Below are 16,737 nucleotides of genomic sequence, written 5' to 3' on the forward strand. Positions count from 1 at the left end.
GCAGCACTGGGGCACAGTGTGGCCAAAAAAAAACTCTGGATGCCATTGGGAAGCAGTTCTACTGGCCTGGCATGTCAGAAGACATTCAAACATGGGTAAGTATCTAACGTGGCCAATGAAGCCCTTAACTGCACTACATCTTAAATGTACTTCAATTCTGTAAATAGATCTATAATTAATAAAACAATAATAATAATTCGCCTTTAATAGTGCTTAAAGTTAACACAGATTGTAAAGACAAAAATACTCTTATTGTTCAAATGTACTCTTCAGACAATGCTTCAGGTAATCTGTGTATCTGCACAGTATTTTCACCTTATTCTCATCTTATTGTACAGGTGGCACAGTGTGTGGAATGCCAAGCCAGTGGACCTCCAATCAAGGAGGATAGGACATACACACCAATCATTGTAAAATATCCTTTTTTTTCCCCCAAAATTCATTCAACTTGTCCCTGTATACTTTCTTTTCATTTTGTCTGGCTCTGTGCTTGTCTTATGTGATATCTTTTTTGTCCTCTTCATTCAGGAACACTTTAGTCATAGATCAAAACCATTTATTGCAACAAATGGTATAGTTAGACTTGGCGCTGAGGGCTCCACTCCTGAAAGTTCGCTGGATTTGACGTGAATGCTGTCACTCCTAGGGAGCGCAATGCATAACCCTCCGGATTGGAATAGAAGCAACTACATACAACTACACAGAGCCATTTTATACTCAGATTGAGCAAGTGGAGGCTTGGGTGGCGGAGGCAAGCTTTGTCATCAGCCTTGTAGTTAATGCAGCAGTGTGAAGGGGAGATCAGTGTAACAGCCTAGATTTAAATACACCACCTATTGCGAGAGAATGACTGTGATTGGGTAAAGACTAAACAGCTGGCTGTCAGCGGACTACAGCTGGGATTTATGACTTCCGTGTCCTGCATGAATTTGTACAAAGCTTAATTTCTTGTCCAGGCAGATGTTCCAATAGCTTATCCTCATCTATAACATTTAAATCAGGACAGACTATTTACGACAAGAGAGCCAGATTTGAAGATGAAGATGAAATTACATTTATTGTGCACAAAATAAACTTTGGCGCTTAGACCACGGGGAGTAGACCAACTGAGTAAACTGATCTGGGATGAGAAGCTTGCATCTGAAGTAGTTATATCCCCCCTGGGCCTAGACACTGGTGGTGGTAGGGAAGCTTGAAGTCGCCTGATGAGGGAACTTCTTGGTTGAAGAACCAGATTAAGACAGTCTGTATCGTGATAGAGGTGGTGCAGGGGTGGAGGTGGGCTGAGAGTTTTGCTGAAATGACGGCTGAATGACAGGAGAGAGAACTTTTAAATTTGATGGTAATGACTGATTGGTAGAAGAGAAAGAGGATGGCAGACTGTGATTAGGTGAATTATGAGAATAAGGGTGAAGAGAGAGGATAGTGGGAAAACAGGGAAAGGGCTTTGAGGCGAGCTTAAAGACATAGTCTTCCTGTCTGAACTTTCGCTTAGCTTCATATCTGTATGTGAAGACAGTAGTGAACTGAAATTTTTTGTCTTCTAGGTAACACACCCCTTTGAGCTGATTGGGATGGATCTCATTGGAAAACTGACGACAACAGACAGTGGAAACAGATACATATGTGTCATGATTGACTATCTCACAAAATGGCCACAGGCCTATGCTCTGAAGTCAAAAAGGGCTAATGAGGTGTCAGATTGCATCCTGCAATTCTTTTATCAGTTTGAGGCTCCTAAGAGGATCTTCACTGATCAAGGGAAGGAATTTGTAAATGAGGTACAATGAAATTACTTATGATGTAGCTAAAAGCAATATTTTGTGAAGCATACTGAAATTCGAACAATGAAATGATAATTCAATGTATGCAATGTCTTTCACACTCAAAGATAAACAAGAACATTTGCAGAATCCTTGGTATTAAAAGAAGCCTATGTGCCCCCTACCATCCCCAAACAAATGGGCTGGTGGAAAAAATTAATGGCACCATTCAGAGGTGAGTAACGCTGCTGCATATTAGGTATATTTTCTGGCATAGGGCTTGCACTGAATGTTCTTCTTTCAATTATCATATCAACTCGTATAGATGAGTGAATATTCATGTATTTTGCTAACAATAATTTGAAGGTGATCACAAAATAGTATTCAACAAATAAATATACATGTACAGACAGCCACATTGTAATAGATTTGCAAATATTTTTAAGCACTTGTGAAAGAACTTTTCCTTTTCCCATTCCATTTCAGAGCACTGAGAAAACTTGTTGGGGAAAGGCCAGGGACCTGGGACGAGCATCTCAGTGCTGTGATGTTTGGATTGAGGACCAAGACCCAAATTACTACAAAACATTCACCATACTTTTTGATGTTTGGCAGGGAAGCTCGGTACCCATCCCAGGTCCTTGAGGAGTACATGGTATTTTCTGTTGTAACTATTGGCTTTAAGTTATTCATGTGTCGAAATTTATAGTATTATGTGGTGTTCATAAAAGTCTTATAATAGATTGACAGCAGCATTGAAACGGCGGTGGGGATCGAGAGCCCGACTGACGACATCCTCCAGCTCAGTGATGCTCTGCAGGCTGCTCGGGATGCTATTGGCAAAGGGGAGAAAAAGAAGCGTAGCCTGTTAGACCCCCCACAATTCAATGTGGGGGACAGAGTGTGGAGGCTAAATGTGAGGAGCCAGCAGCGAAAGGGAGGGAAGCTGGAGCGTGACTACTTGGGGCCTTTCACCATTGTTGGGCTTCAGAATAAAAGTGCTGATCTTAAAAATGAGGAGGAGCGCATTTTCCCGAAAATCAGCACTGACCATCTCAAAAAGTACATCGAACAAAAGCCCCAAGTACCACATAACATCAGTTCAGCTTCCACTTCTTCCACCTCCTCTGGCCCATGTACCACATCACCCAGTGATCCCCCACCAGCAGCAGCGTCCTCCACTGCTCTACCAGCAGCAGCGTCCTCCACTGCTCCACCAGCAGCAGCATCCTCAACTGTCCCACCAGCAGCAGCGTCCTCCACTGCTCCACCAGCAGCAGCGTCCTCCTCTGCCCCACCAGCAGCAGTGTCCTCCACTGCTCCACCAGCAGCAGCGTCCTCCACTGCTCTACCAGCAGCAGCGTCCTCCACTGCTCCACCAGCAGCAGCGTCCTCCTCTGCCCCACCAGCAGCAGCATCCTCAACTGTCCCACCAGCAGCAGCGTCCTCCACTGCTCCACCAGCAGCAGCGTCCTCCACTGCTCTACCAGCAGCAGCATCCTCCACTGCTCCACCAGCAGCAGCGTCCTCCTCTGCCCCACCAGCAGCAGCATCCTCCACTGCTCCACCAGCAGCAGCGTCCTCCACTGCCCCACCAGCAGCAGCATCCTCCACTGCTCCACCAGCAGCAGCATCCTCCACTGCCCCACCAGCAGCAGCGTCCTCCTCTGCCCCACCAGCAGCAGCATCCTCCACTGCTCCACCAGCAGCAGCGTCCTCCACTGCTCCACCAGCAGCAGCGTCCTCAACTGCCCCACCAGCAGCAGCGTCCACTGACCTGAAGAGGACCGCTGCCATTTCAGGTTAAACGCTACATCCCCTACATCCTCAAACTCCACATTGGACAACACCTGTCAGCACGCTTGTGTGTGTGCGTGTGTTTGGATGGATGGATGGATGGATGGATGGATGGATGGATGGATGGATAGATAGATAGATAGATAGATAGATAGATAGATAGATAGATAGATAGATAGATAGATAGATAGATAGATAGATAGGTTTGGATTGGTTTGAATGCGTGACTACATACAGTAGAATTGATAGGAAAGCAACATTTTGTCCAAAAGGCTTTTCAAAGAAAATCCAAAAACTATTGTATCTCCAATTTATTTTGGAGATCAAATAAATATGTCCTGACAGAATTTCATTACTACAACTTTAAATTTCTCTTTTCCAGATGTCAGAGATGCTTGGGAGGGGAAGAGACCATACATCCTTCTCTCCAAAGTGGGCCCGTACAAGATATTTTACAACGATATCTTCAACACGGGTCCTCAAATGGAGTTTGAAAGTGAGGTGGGGTTTTAACACTCTTTTCCTTTACATTGATTTCCCTATTGTAAATACTTTCAGGTAGACACACACATTTCCTTCTATCTTTTTTATATTTTGCCCTGCAAAAAGGGGTTTAACCTTTCTTTTTTAAATTACAGGTTATAAATGCATATCTCAAAAAACTTGTGGAGAGATACAATCACAACAACACCACAAGGGCATTTGCAGTGGACTCATTTGAAATAACAAGGATTTGGGAGGGGAAGAAGCCCAAAATTAAGGTAATAAAATATATTCTCTCATGTTTTTGTACTAATCAATACAGCACAAGATAAAAATATCACAAGACATTTTTTATTTATTATCTTATGTTACAGATTGTCCCACAGCTGTACAAGTTCATATTGGGCGTGGTCAATCAGGCCCATCACTGGATGCTGGTGGTAACTTCCCAACACAATTTGTGTGTGTGTGTGTGTGTGTGTGTGTGTGTGTCTGTGTGTGTGTGTGTGTGTGTCTGTGTGTGTGTGTGTGTGTGTTTGTGTGTGCATGTGTATTTCACTACACAGGTGTTGTTACGGCATATTTATTGAATTTGTATCATGTAGGTGATCTTACCAGCACAAAAGAAGAGCCTTTTTCTGGACCCACTGGGGGAAAACAAAAAGGCAGTGGGTCACTGCAAGGATGTCACAAGGTAATATATTAATCATTCTTTCATGTTGACTATGAAACAGACAGCTATTGTAGTTGCTTAAATGGGTCATTTCAAATAAATTCTCATTGTGTTGTTAGATCGTTAATGAGACAGAGGGGGTTAAATCCTTCAAGGTGGGAGTGCGAAACAAACACCCACTCCATTCAGCAAGATGCCACGTCTTGTGGGGCTTTTGCATTGAAGGTAAATTATAACATGAAGAACATTATTTATCATTGCTCTGAACCTTGCTTACAGTAACTGTTTGTTGTAACACACAAGCATGTTTGATAAATATGGACAATGGCATTATATTATTTGAGATGTAAGAGATGTGTAAGATATTGATATGTAGGAGAAATAATATAAAGTAGTGTGGTATGTAGGGATTTCATTGTGATGTGTTACTTACACACTTACATGGTCAAATAACACAATTTTTTGTCTGGTTGATGTTCATTTTCATAATACATACAGTAAATACATTGTGGCACTGGCATCTATTATTCACAGTTTGCTGAATGCATCTTGAATGGGTTGCCTCTGGTATTCGACACTTCACCATCCAGTGTCAACAGTATAAGGGAGGAGATAGCGGTCTCTCTGCTGATGAATACAGGTGGGTTTTCTTTAAATCTCCTTTTCAAATTATAATATACCATTCCTCTGACAAATATTACTGACTGACCCTTGTTCTTTGTATTGCAAGATGACCTGACAGACCTCTGTCGTATTTGTGGGGAGAACACAGGGGACACTTTGCGGGTAAGTGTTTTTTACCCGTCCTTCCTAAATTCGGCTTTGATAAATAAAAAATGCCTAAATATCACAAATTCCTAACAATGTAATAATCACTCACATTCTTTTTTAGATTGGGTGTGACAAGTGTCTACGATGGTTCCACAAAATCTGTGCCAAGTACCCCAAAAACGGAAGGAGGTCGTATGTGTGTGAAGCATGCAAGTAGTGTGTGTGTGGTGCATGGTAGTGTGGATGGTAGAGTGTATGGGAGAGTGCACGGTGGATGGGAGAGTGCATGTTAGTATGGATGGTAGTGTGGAGGGGAGAGTGCATGGTCTGTATGTCTTTCAATCTCCCTAATAGTCCTCAGTATTGTGACTTTGCTGTCAGAGACAATTTTGTCAATTTGTCAGGTTTCATATATTTGAGGAACAAACAGGGTACAGAGTACTGTAAAGCAACAGCTCACCTCTCGTGTGTGTTCGATTTTTTTCCCCCCATAATTTGTTCGTTCATTCGCATCATTCCCACAATTTGTTTTCATTTCAACGACCACTTAATGTTGCATGTTGGTATGACTGGGTCTTAATAGCCTTATCTTAATGACTGTATCGAACTTTTTGTGTTGTGGGCAGTTTTATTTGTCTCATGGATGCATAGAAAAATCTGTTCTTCAAGTTTTTTTTGTTGTTTGGTTTGTTTGTTTGTTTGAAGCTATTGAGTTTGGATTTGATTGATGTCATGGCATAAGTTGATCCTCTCTGAGCTTTGATGGTTGAAATTTAAATGGCTCTCTCAAGTTGTGTTTTGTATACTATTTGTACATAGAGGTATAGTTTGTGATTAGTGACCAACCAACCCTCCTCCAACTCCTCCTCATACTGTACCCCCCCCCCTTTGTCTTGCACATACAGCCACATATGATCACCAGACAAGATGTTAATGATAATCACAGGGAAACTTAGGCCTCGTCCTGTAAACATTGTTTACTCTGTCTCCGTACGACCCACTTCAAGCGGAGCTGTAAACACGTGGTCAAACAAATTAACTTCAATTATAGTTCTGAGCCACACGTTGTGTTGATGGACAGAGCTTAAACCTTTCAGGAAAACCACACCATTATGTCTCTTCATCACTTACTTGTCGGCTCTTGGCTTGTCACAAGGTCACAAGGTCCCCCCCCTGATGTGCTCCTGTATGTTGCATGTAAAAACCCAGTGCGGAGTCTAGTGTGAAAGGAAGAACAAATAACTTTGCCCAAAAACTTCTGAACAAAAAAGCCTTTATTTAAATGCGTTGCCTCGAGCCTGCAGTGCAGCTACTGCACTCCAAGTCACTTTTGATGTTATTTAATTGCAACACAGAAGATTGCAGTGTAATGTTTAAAATGTTAAATCTGTGATTCAATTCATTTTTGTGCTAAACTTGATGTGGACTTACTTTTCAATGCTGTTGTCATTGAGACATTTTAAATGTATGCATCGTTGAAAAAGTATTCTGTATTAAAGACTTGACCTGTGGATTGAGGTGGCCTTGCAGCAAAAGGATGCTTGGACTGTGTTTGCAGTCTTTCTCATTTCATTTATTTGTTGTTTTTTACATGCTTTTTGAGAAAAAATTAAATGCTGGTGTTGATTTAAAAAATAAATAAATAAATCCTTATTTTTCTCAAAACTTATGAATTCAATCATTACAAGGTAAAATACTCAAACTTTGATGAGTGATATAAATTAATTTTGAGCAAAAATATCCATCTCTGTGCAGTACCAGAAGTGTGAATCAATTTTTAGCAGGTGAAATAGGCAGATTTCTACGTTGTCATGTCCCTTTATTCATTTTTCAAGTGGTATAAAGAACAGTTTGGGGTCAAATCTTGTCAATCTCACTCTGCTGAGTGGTCTAAAGTCATTCAGGGGCAAAAATATCTGTCCACATATAATACCAGGGGCATGAATCATTTTTTGGCATGCAAAATAGGCAGATTTTTACATTATAATGTCCCTTGTTCCATGGCCCATGTTTTATTGTCTCACAAATACTTATCATCATATAAACTGTGGCATACTGGCGCTGTTTGAGCCTAATGAAAGCAGCCGTAGCGCCACAGACACCCCTGTAACTCAGGAGTGCAAAGGGTGACATTGACCAAATTCACTGTACATACACCTGTTACCCTCTATTATCACTCCCAAAAATGTTTGTGAATATTGCCCTTTGCACTCCTGAGTTACAGGGGGAAGTCACTTTTTGGCAAGGCTTTGCCAAAATCTGACTGCCCCCTGTAACTCAGGAGTGCAAAGGGTGACATTGACCAAATTCACTGTACATACACCTGTTACCCTCTACTATAACTCCAGAAAATTCTGTGAATATGGCCCTTTGCACTCCTGAGTTACAGGGGGCAGTCACTTTTTGGCAAGGCTTTGCCAAAATATGACTGCCCCCTGTAACTCAGGAGTGCAAAGGGTGACATTGACCAAATTCACTGTACATACACCTGTTGGCTGTTTATATTATAGTCAGTAGCCCAGCAGCACTAACCTGTTGAGGCAATCATAGCTTACCTTGTTATTGCTAGCCTGGACGGGGATCTTGCTCACAATTTTTCTAAAAGACGGAGAATCCACTGTTGAAAGTGGCAGCGTATCTTCAACAACATACTCTGCCACAGTCTCCTCACTTCTTGAGGTTCAAGCTTCGCAGAACGGGAGAATGTTTTTGCTCCGCTCTCATCCTCAGTTTGATTTCTTTTGGTTACTAGCTTAATGTTAGTGTGGCACCGCTCTAGATATTTCGTTAAATTGTTGTTTCGCGAGGTAGAGAGATCTTTTGGTTTTGCACACAAAGTGCACGTAGCTATAATGTTCTTTACATCCTTGTCTCTGAGGAACTGAAAATAATGAGCGTATGTCCATCTTGCGAGTGTAGAGTCCAACTTGTCTGCTGCTGCAGTCGTCTTCTCCTCAATCAATAGTTCTCCAGCACTAACAGGAAGCTGTTGGCGAATTTGTATAAAAACAACACACCACTTAATTTCAGGTTTAAAATGCATTGTAACACACGTTACTGGGATTTGTACCAAGTAAAATATATTTTTTGTAATGCCTTACATTACTGCGTTACAGCAAAAAGTAATACATTACAGTAATTGCATTACTTTTGTAATGCGTTACTCCCAACGCTGCATTTTGAAACATACAAATTTAAGTCAAAAAAGAAAATTACAGGGTGCTCTCAGGTCTCTCTTTGTCTCGGTGCAGGTGTGCCTGAAGAACGCCAAGTGGCTTCCATTCTTTTGGATAAAACTTTTTGTTCTCCTTTAATTTCTAAACTTTTTGCTATTATGAAACATAATTTTAGATGTTTACAGCATAACACAATGTACATAATTGTGATTAAAAAATGAAAAAAAAACAAATAAATTTTGTGTATATATTCCTGTAGATATATTTTACCCCAGCGATAAGGTGCTGGAAAAAATTTTAAATGACCATTGAAAGTGCTTGAAAAGTGCTTGAATTTGACCTTGAAAATGTGTACGAACCCTGATTTAAGTGCAATCCAACAGAGGAAAAAAGGACTTGGAAGCAGCTTCTTAACTCGCCTCTTAACTGGAGCACTTGGCTTTCAACCCAGCATGAGACTCTGCTCTTGTTTTAGTGTTTTAGGGTCTTATTGTTTTTATTGCTTTTATTGTTTTAAAATTCTTATTGTTTTATTGTTTTTATTTATTTTATTTTTTGTTTCCTATGTTTAATGTTTTATGTTCTATTTCTTTTCATGTACAGCACTTTGTTCCAGCTATGGCTGCTTAAAGCGCTTTATAAATAAAGTTGAGTTGAGTTGAGTTGAGCTAAAACTGAAATATAAAAACGTCATTCAAAAAGGCAAGGCATGTTTTGCTAGGCGATTTCACCTCACTTTGATTTTTATTTATTTTTTTGATTGACTTTTATTTAAAATATTAAAAGATATTAATTCAGTGGCTACTTCAAATAGTAATGTAAACCCCTAACCAAATTCTGTTTTAACATGTCCTCCCACTTAATACACCACTTAGTAAATTAAAACTTGATACAATGTTTACACATTTTTATTTAATATGTAGGCTACATTTAAAATGTGACGATGTGTACAGGAACACTCAATAAAATACTAAGTTAAAGAAAAAATTACATTTCAGTTCTGCTCAGCCAACAGAAAGAAGGCAGAGGCCCAAAAAACGGGTGGAGGGCCACCTCTACCACCTCTGACTGAGGCTGAGGAGATGGCCCTCAGCCAAAACTATGTAATGGGGGGAGAGATCCAGAGAGGCCTACTGAAGTGTGTCTTAATACCCATTCACATTCCTTTACATTGTCGAGTGGAATATAGTTTGACATGTAGCCTGCACTGAAGTGATGAGCATAGATAATGGACAAACAACTAGCACATTCTTGTCCTTCAACAGAACATAGCTGGGCATCACGAGGAGGGTCCATCAACTTCCACAGCACAGCTTGATACAGTGAGATTTTCGGTCAATACCATGTTAAATCTGTATGTAGAACTGTAGCAATTAAATGTTGTCCATATGTTTCCCAGTTACCAGTTAAGGAGTTGTACAGAGTGCACCTCATGAGGACTATTGAAAAAACAGAAAAGGAAATGGTCTGCCTGGACCGCAAGATTACTGGAACGCCAGTTGAGGTGGGTGCCTTGGTAAAAAAGGTGAATATGTTAATGGTTTGAACTATATTACAAATCCTAACTGTTGCTTTTGTACTTAAAGGGAATAAAGAAGAACCAAATCACATGTGAATTTGTCTTTATTTGACTGTTTTTATCAAAAGTAATTCCTGCTAATTAGGTCCCTTACAGCCCTTCCATCCCGGACATCTGCAGGGTGGATGGGGTGGTCATCCTCAGGGTCATTTATTTGTAGGGCAGGGTGTTGCTCTCCTCTAACAGTTGCAAAATTATGGAGAACAACACAGGCCACAATGATGTCACATGCTCTCTCTTGTCTTACCACGGGTAGATCAGGGAATCGCGCACAGATCCAGGCCACTTGGCTTCTACATTTGGAATAATGTAGGCTGCATCACATATGATTTTCACAGTGCAGAGGATGACATGAGTTAGTTGTATTGTACTGTATACATTTTCATGTACATATGTTTTAAGATGGTAGGTCATATACCTGGACATTGATGCTGTGAAAGGATTTTCTATTCACATAGTCCCCTTCGTTTTCTTTAGGCGCAGTAATAGGAATTTGTGTCCCATCTATGCATCTTATCACATTTGGAAACCCTGCAAAATGACAGCTGATTAAGCTACTGACCCCACTCTGAGGTCGCAGCAGAATGTATATCATGATTAAAAAAAAAATAGAATATTTCTACATCAGTAACCTGCAATCCTGTGGAATTCTTCTTTGATTTTTCCGACAGGGTGGTGTCCGGGGAACACCACCATCGTTGGTAACAAGCGTTTTAGTGCAAGGGTAACTTTCCTCACCGCTCTACACACTGTTGCCTTTCTGAAGTGCTCTGCATCCCCAATGTTGTAGAGAAAACTACCGTTTGCAAAAAAACGTAGCGCTATGCATAAAATCTTTCAGTGATGTGAGCGCACGTCCGCGGTGTGTGAGGTTGGTGATGTGTGGCCGGAGAATGTTCTCAGGATAAATTATACTGTTTGATGAAAAGTGGTAGCGTTCAAACAGATATTCCTCTGGAAATGACAGGACATCTAATCTGGGTCAGAAGATTCTCTCACGACGTAACGCATTACTAATTAGTTGAGCTTCTGACCCAGAGTTTCAGTTACCTCTCTCTCTGGATCAGAAAACCCAGAGTTTCCTTCATCTCAGCGTTAACTTACACTGAGTTTTCACATAACCCGGCTATTATTTGGTCATTTACCGTATGTGGGGGCATAAGGCCCCCGCGCCACTAGGGGGCCCCCTCAAGTTGCAAGTCCAGCCTCAATATCTGAGGAGTGACCGGACAGAAAAGGTGTGAAAAGTACCTGGCACCTGGCCCGCTGATTGGTCAGATCTGGTCACTACAGATTGGTCAGAAAGAAATCTATAAAAGGAAATAGACAAAGTGAAGTAAAATGAACACATAAATGTGTATTTTGGATGTTTTCTTTCCACTAGTCTGACAGAAGACATGTTATGAAAGCAAAATAACCCAAAATCTAAAAATTGACCAGTGCATAAAAACTATGTTTTTTTGGTGATCTAAGAGTCGAAGTCCATGTTTGTGATATCCAGAAATCCCACTCCATAATCTCCTACTCCACCATTCTATAGATTTGTTTATACAATACATATGTTTAAAGGCTGTTTTTCTCAGTTTTTCTCAGAGTTTTTTCTCATACTCCAAAAATCTCATAGCCAAAAATCTCCACTTCAGTCGCACTTGTATACACCAAACTTTCCAGTTTTATTCCTATCTATATTCTGAAGGTTTTAACAGAGGGGTTTGTTCATATATCATTCATAGCCTGATTTATATAACATTCTATTCCTAAAACGGGGCGAAAATTGTTTTTTATGGCTCTTGACAGTTTTTTTCTGATTTATGGAGTTATAAAAAGAGATATCCAAAATTCCCTCTGTAAAAACCTTCGGCTATAATATGTCAACAAAATGAAACAAAATTTTTGAACCTGGCTTTATCCAACGTTTATATTTATGTTCTGGAAATGTATGCAAATTAGCGCATATTTAATTATATAATGCCTTACATGCATTAATTTAAACATACAATTTCAGAAAACTCTTAATACAAAAAATAATTGTCTTAATGTAAGTAATCAACTGGGGAAGTTTCATGGTGATATACATTAGTTTAAAAAAATTCCCTATTCTTCACCTGTAGTGTCTCCCCTTAATTACCTAATTATCCTTATTACACAAATTGCCCAACATGCAAGTCTTAGCAACCAGGGCCGTAGCCAGCTATGAGGTCACCGAGGTCCGGACCTAGGTAAAAATTTCTGAGAGAATAAAATAGAAGAAGCCCCAAACAGCATCATGTTAAACATATTAACACACCGGACAGCTTTTATTTTGAAACCGCACGCAGGAAGTTATCCGATGTACCGGTGGAAATCGCGGGACATTTTCAGTTGACAGGAGGAAGATAACGATACTGCGAGGTGAGGTCTGCAGGTCTATTTTTAGAACGGCAATTGAATGAATCGGAGCAAAGATGCAACGTAGTGGTAAGAGGCTGCATCAACCCAAGTTATCATTTGCATGGATTAAAGTTCTCCGGCGCTACGACTGATTTCCGTCATTCAAACTTCACAGAGGCGACTTATGAGATCAGTGTAGGTCATAGGAGAACATGTGGCTGATTTTTATTGACAGATTGTCACACTCTACAGCCAATGGTATCGTTACCAGCGTGTGCTGCTTCACTTTAAACAATATTATTAATAACAATAATAATTAATGATAATGATGATGAGAAGAAGAAGTAGAAAAATAGTGTACTGAAAAGTTCTGTAGATGGCTGATTATTTGAAAGAGTAAAACTTGAGCGAAAATGGCATGGTTTGATTTTATAGATTGAAAATTACACGGAAAAGACAAAAAACATTTTAAGTGAGAATATAACAGCTGTTCAGATCATCCTCCTCCTGTAAAACACTGTTGGTCAAATATTTAAACTTGATGTCTGCATTAGAGAACATGGTGTGTGGTGAGGCTGTAAATCTTTTTTTAGCACGTGTCAAGTAAAATGCCCTGTAACATGTTTCACAAATTACAAATTGGTAACATGACTTGGCTACAGCTCGAAAAAACATTCAGTCAAAAGATTTTTGGTGAGAACTGTACTAAGCTAAGAGAATGATAAAAATAGTGAACTAGCCTACAGCTGCAACAGATAGCCAATAGAGATGCTAACCTGTAACCTACTGTAAATGTAACCTAGGCTACAAAAATGAAAGGACATGCAATGAATCAGAATATTTTAAGGCCATGTTCAGTCACAGTATGAATTATCCATCAATAATATTATTTGGATGTTTGGATGGATAAGTAATACTGTGACTAAACATGGCATTAAAATATTAGGTCATGACTCAGTAGTACACTTAGACTTTTCATTTTCAAAATTCAACAGAGGATGAGACAGGAGAGAGAGATGAAGAGGTTGAAGGGACAGAGACAGGAGGAGAGGAGAGAGAGAGAGCAGGAGAAGGAACCAGTGAGATGCATGTGGAGTCAGGTCCATTATCAGCCCATGACCAGCTACATACAAAGGCCAGAGTCACTGCTCTGATGAAGAAAAGGGTAAGAGTTCTTGTAAGCTTTGGTATTAGTGTACTTGTTATTACGTCTCTCTCTCTCTCTCTCTCTCTCTCACTCTCTTTCTCTCTCTCTCTCTCTCTCTATCTCTATCTATCTCTCACCATAGCCTATACCAAACACTTAATGTATACAGTTATAGTTCATCTTAGTTGTGTTTTTTGGTTTCGGGGGGGGGGGGGGGGAGGCTGGTGGTGGTGGTGGAGGACCTCAGTATTTCAAAAATCCTGGCTACGGCCCTGTTAGCAACCCAGTTGAATTTCATCCACTAGGCCTTTAGATTACATTTCAATCATAAAAGTTGATAGGAAACACCATTTCTGGGTCCAAGAAATTTCCAGTAGACTACTATCATATTCAATCACAAATAAAGCTTTGCTTGTTTTTTGGCGAGAGTTTCACTTTAAGTGTTTGCTTTAGGAAAGTGGTAAATTAAATGTATATGTCACATGTGTATGCAATAAGACTGACTGACTGAAGTGACACCAATTTTAGTGAATTATAGCAGGTCCAACGTGTTGGCATTACATTTGGGAGGGAGGGTGTGTTGTTAGGCAGATGTCTGTCATGTGTGCTTCATCCTTATCTAGTGGGAGCTGCTGTTTTGTCATAGACCTCCTCTGCTGTTCAATATTTGCCAGTTAACATTCCTGTGGGATTGTTTTTATGATTCATTTATCAAGTTTTGTGTGTCCTCAGTTCATATGAATGTGAAGTGTGCTAAACAATACTAATACATATTAGGCCTATTGTGGATTATTATGGACTACTGTGACAGTGGATTATTGCTCTGAGTGGATTATTGTTAACTCTGCTGAGTAAGTAGCAGTCTTTCTTTACCACATTTATTAGAATATTTATTGTGACAATATCATTTGAACAAATAATCCTACATTCCTACATTTTAGTTATGTTTTTGATGTATTAATCAAAAGAATCATAATAACACAAATTAAAGTAAATTTAAAGTAAACTATATGACCGTTAGTTCTGCCCACAGAATAAAGGTTAAGACCATACCATCAGTTAGGCACAAGTAGTCTACTTTGTAATACCCTGTGAAATATACACAAATATGTTTAAGCAGCACAGCCTTCTTCTTCTCCTGCAGGCTTACAAGGTCAGCTGCCAGTTTTTGGTCAACCAATTGATCCAAGTTGTCAATTTAAAATAAACATTTTTGAGGAAAACTGTTCCATCAGTTTCATTTATTGACCTATAGAGGATCCCCATTATTTATCTTGTATTATTATTATTATCATTTTCTATCAGTTCATCTTGCTAGGGTGGGTCAATTTAAGATGTTTATTTTTCACAACTCTAGCCTGTTTTCCTCTTAAAATGTAATAAACTCTTGCATCTTTGTGGAGCAAATTTGTGTGTTAGGAATCTACCCATCGTAGTTTGACAAGAAGTAGGGGCCCCCAAACAGCATCTTGCATATGACCCCCAAAAAGACCCCCGTACTTTGCTATTATAAGATAGTTAAAATGAGCCTTTCTGTGCACAGCTGTGAGCACAGTGATAATTTCACAATCAAGGTTCCCTCCTGGTGACACGAAGGCACTAACCATGTTTTATGTCATGCAATGGGCTTTTCCCCTGTGGTAAATATGGTTTTCAATACTCTGTATCATAGCGCCCTCAAGTGGTTGCACACCATTAGTGATAACTGTCATGAAAGAAACTTTACACTTTGTGGTCACATTTAGCTGAGAGAAAACAGGGACAGTCTGCAGAATCACATATGTTTGCACCGGAAGCAGCTGCATAGTCAGCATGCTTGGCTGCATTTCGACTGTGTGTGTGTGTTTGTGTTTGACCACAGAGGCATGTCCATGCATCTTATTATCTATAGGTTTTACAGGGTAGGGGGATTTAATTTTGCTTTTGAACTTTTATTAACTGTGTTAGGATTGCTGATTACCAATATTCACATTTTGTCATGTGAGTATTTTTATACTTGAAAGGTTTCTAAACTTACAACTATTCAGTCCTTCCTCCTGATTTTGGTTCTTCTGGAGTTGAGAAGCCTAAAAAATGCACTGACACTCAGACCTTACACTTATGTCCAATCCTAAAAGTCATCTGCACACATCTAGAAAAAAACTGTGAGAAGGCAAAAAAAAGATTATATTGAGAAGAGGTGGGAAGACAAGACAAACAAAAGCAGTGAGTTTTAATTGTTAACAGAAAAGGGGGAGGGGTGATGAAAAGTTATGCATTCCACAGTTTGTATGGGCATCTGGAAACCCTGAAAGGAGAGGGGAGGGGCGATGGAAGGAGAGGAGTAGGCTAAATATTTAGAGTGTGAGCAGGTCACTGAGTCTAGATGAAAGAGATGATGAAAAAATTGAATAAAATGTGTTAACTTAACTGCTCAAAAAGAGTAACAACACTAGACAGTCAGTGCTGTCAATAGTAGAACAGGAAAGCATGACTGCATTAGACAGAAGTTTTAAAAAAAGACAGAGAGACTAGGGGAAGTCTGACCGAAGTGCTTCGGCCTCTTCCTGCCTGACGATCAGTTCAGGAAGTTGTAGCAGACTCAGAGGGGAGGGCTGACACAGAGAAACATATTTTCCTTTTGCCTTGTAGATTTTCCTTTTTCAGTCTTGCTCTGATCAACAGGAGGAAGAAAAAGGGGGGCAGAGAGAAGGCGGAGTTCTTTCGATGGAGCTTAATAAGAAACAGAGACTTAAAAAGCAGACCAACACTAAGTCTGTGGAAATATGATGGAAGCCAGCAATGTTTCCAAGGACACAGGGTGAGTTTTTGAAGGTTCTGTGATAATGTGACTGGGTGAAAATACATTACATGAGCTGTATTCTGCCGAGGCTGGAGGGTGTTGTAACCGTTACAGGGTGGGGTGGGGGGTAGCCGTGGGTCGAAAGTCAAGGCGGCCAGAGCAGGAAAAACAGATGTGATGACTCACTGACTAATAA

The 16,737-nt window shown here is 40.1% G+C and overlaps 2 protein-coding genes across 5 annotated transcripts in view; both read left to right on the forward strand.

Moving 5' to 3' along the window:
* The first annotated feature begins 3,433 nt into the window (after positions 1-3,433).
* On the forward strand, positions 3,434-6,998 carry LOC115597445 (sentrin-specific protease 1-like). Its single transcript, XM_030443346.1, has 9 exons — positions 3,434-3,565; positions 3,943-4,061; positions 4,199-4,321; positions 4,418-4,483; positions 4,649-4,737; positions 4,836-4,941; positions 5,251-5,356; positions 5,447-5,502; positions 5,609-6,998. Exons 2-9 carry the CDS (start codon positions 4,044-4,046, stop codon positions 5,702-5,704), a joined length of 660 nt encoding a protein of 219 aa, XP_030299206.1. The 5' UTR covers positions 3,434-3,565; positions 3,943-4,043; the 3' UTR covers positions 5,705-6,998.
* Positions 6,999-12,526: 5,528 nt separating this feature from the next.
* rin3 (Ras and Rab interactor 3) overlaps positions 12,527-16,737 on the forward strand; it is a 99,913-nt gene continuing 95,702 nt past the window's right edge. Inside the window, exons 1-2 of one of the 4 annotated variants that reach the window (XM_030392080.1) lie at positions 12,527-12,699; positions 16,424-16,559. In XM_030392080.1, coding sequence (XP_030247940.1) covers positions 16,525-16,559 — 35 coding nt within the window. In that variant the 5' untranslated portion in view covers positions 12,527-12,699; positions 16,424-16,524. Of the gene's footprint in view, positions 12,700-13,760; positions 13,778-16,134; positions 16,560-16,737 lie in introns of those variants that run through there. The other 3 variants (XM_030392081.1, XM_030392082.1, XM_030392083.1) reach the window with 3 other exon arrangements.

This window comes from Sparus aurata, chromosome 16, assembly GCF_900880675.1.
Source record: "Sparus aurata chromosome 16, fSpaAur1.1, whole genome shotgun sequence".
Taxonomy (NCBI): domain Eukaryota; kingdom Metazoa; phylum Chordata; class Actinopteri; order Spariformes; family Sparidae; genus Sparus; species Sparus aurata.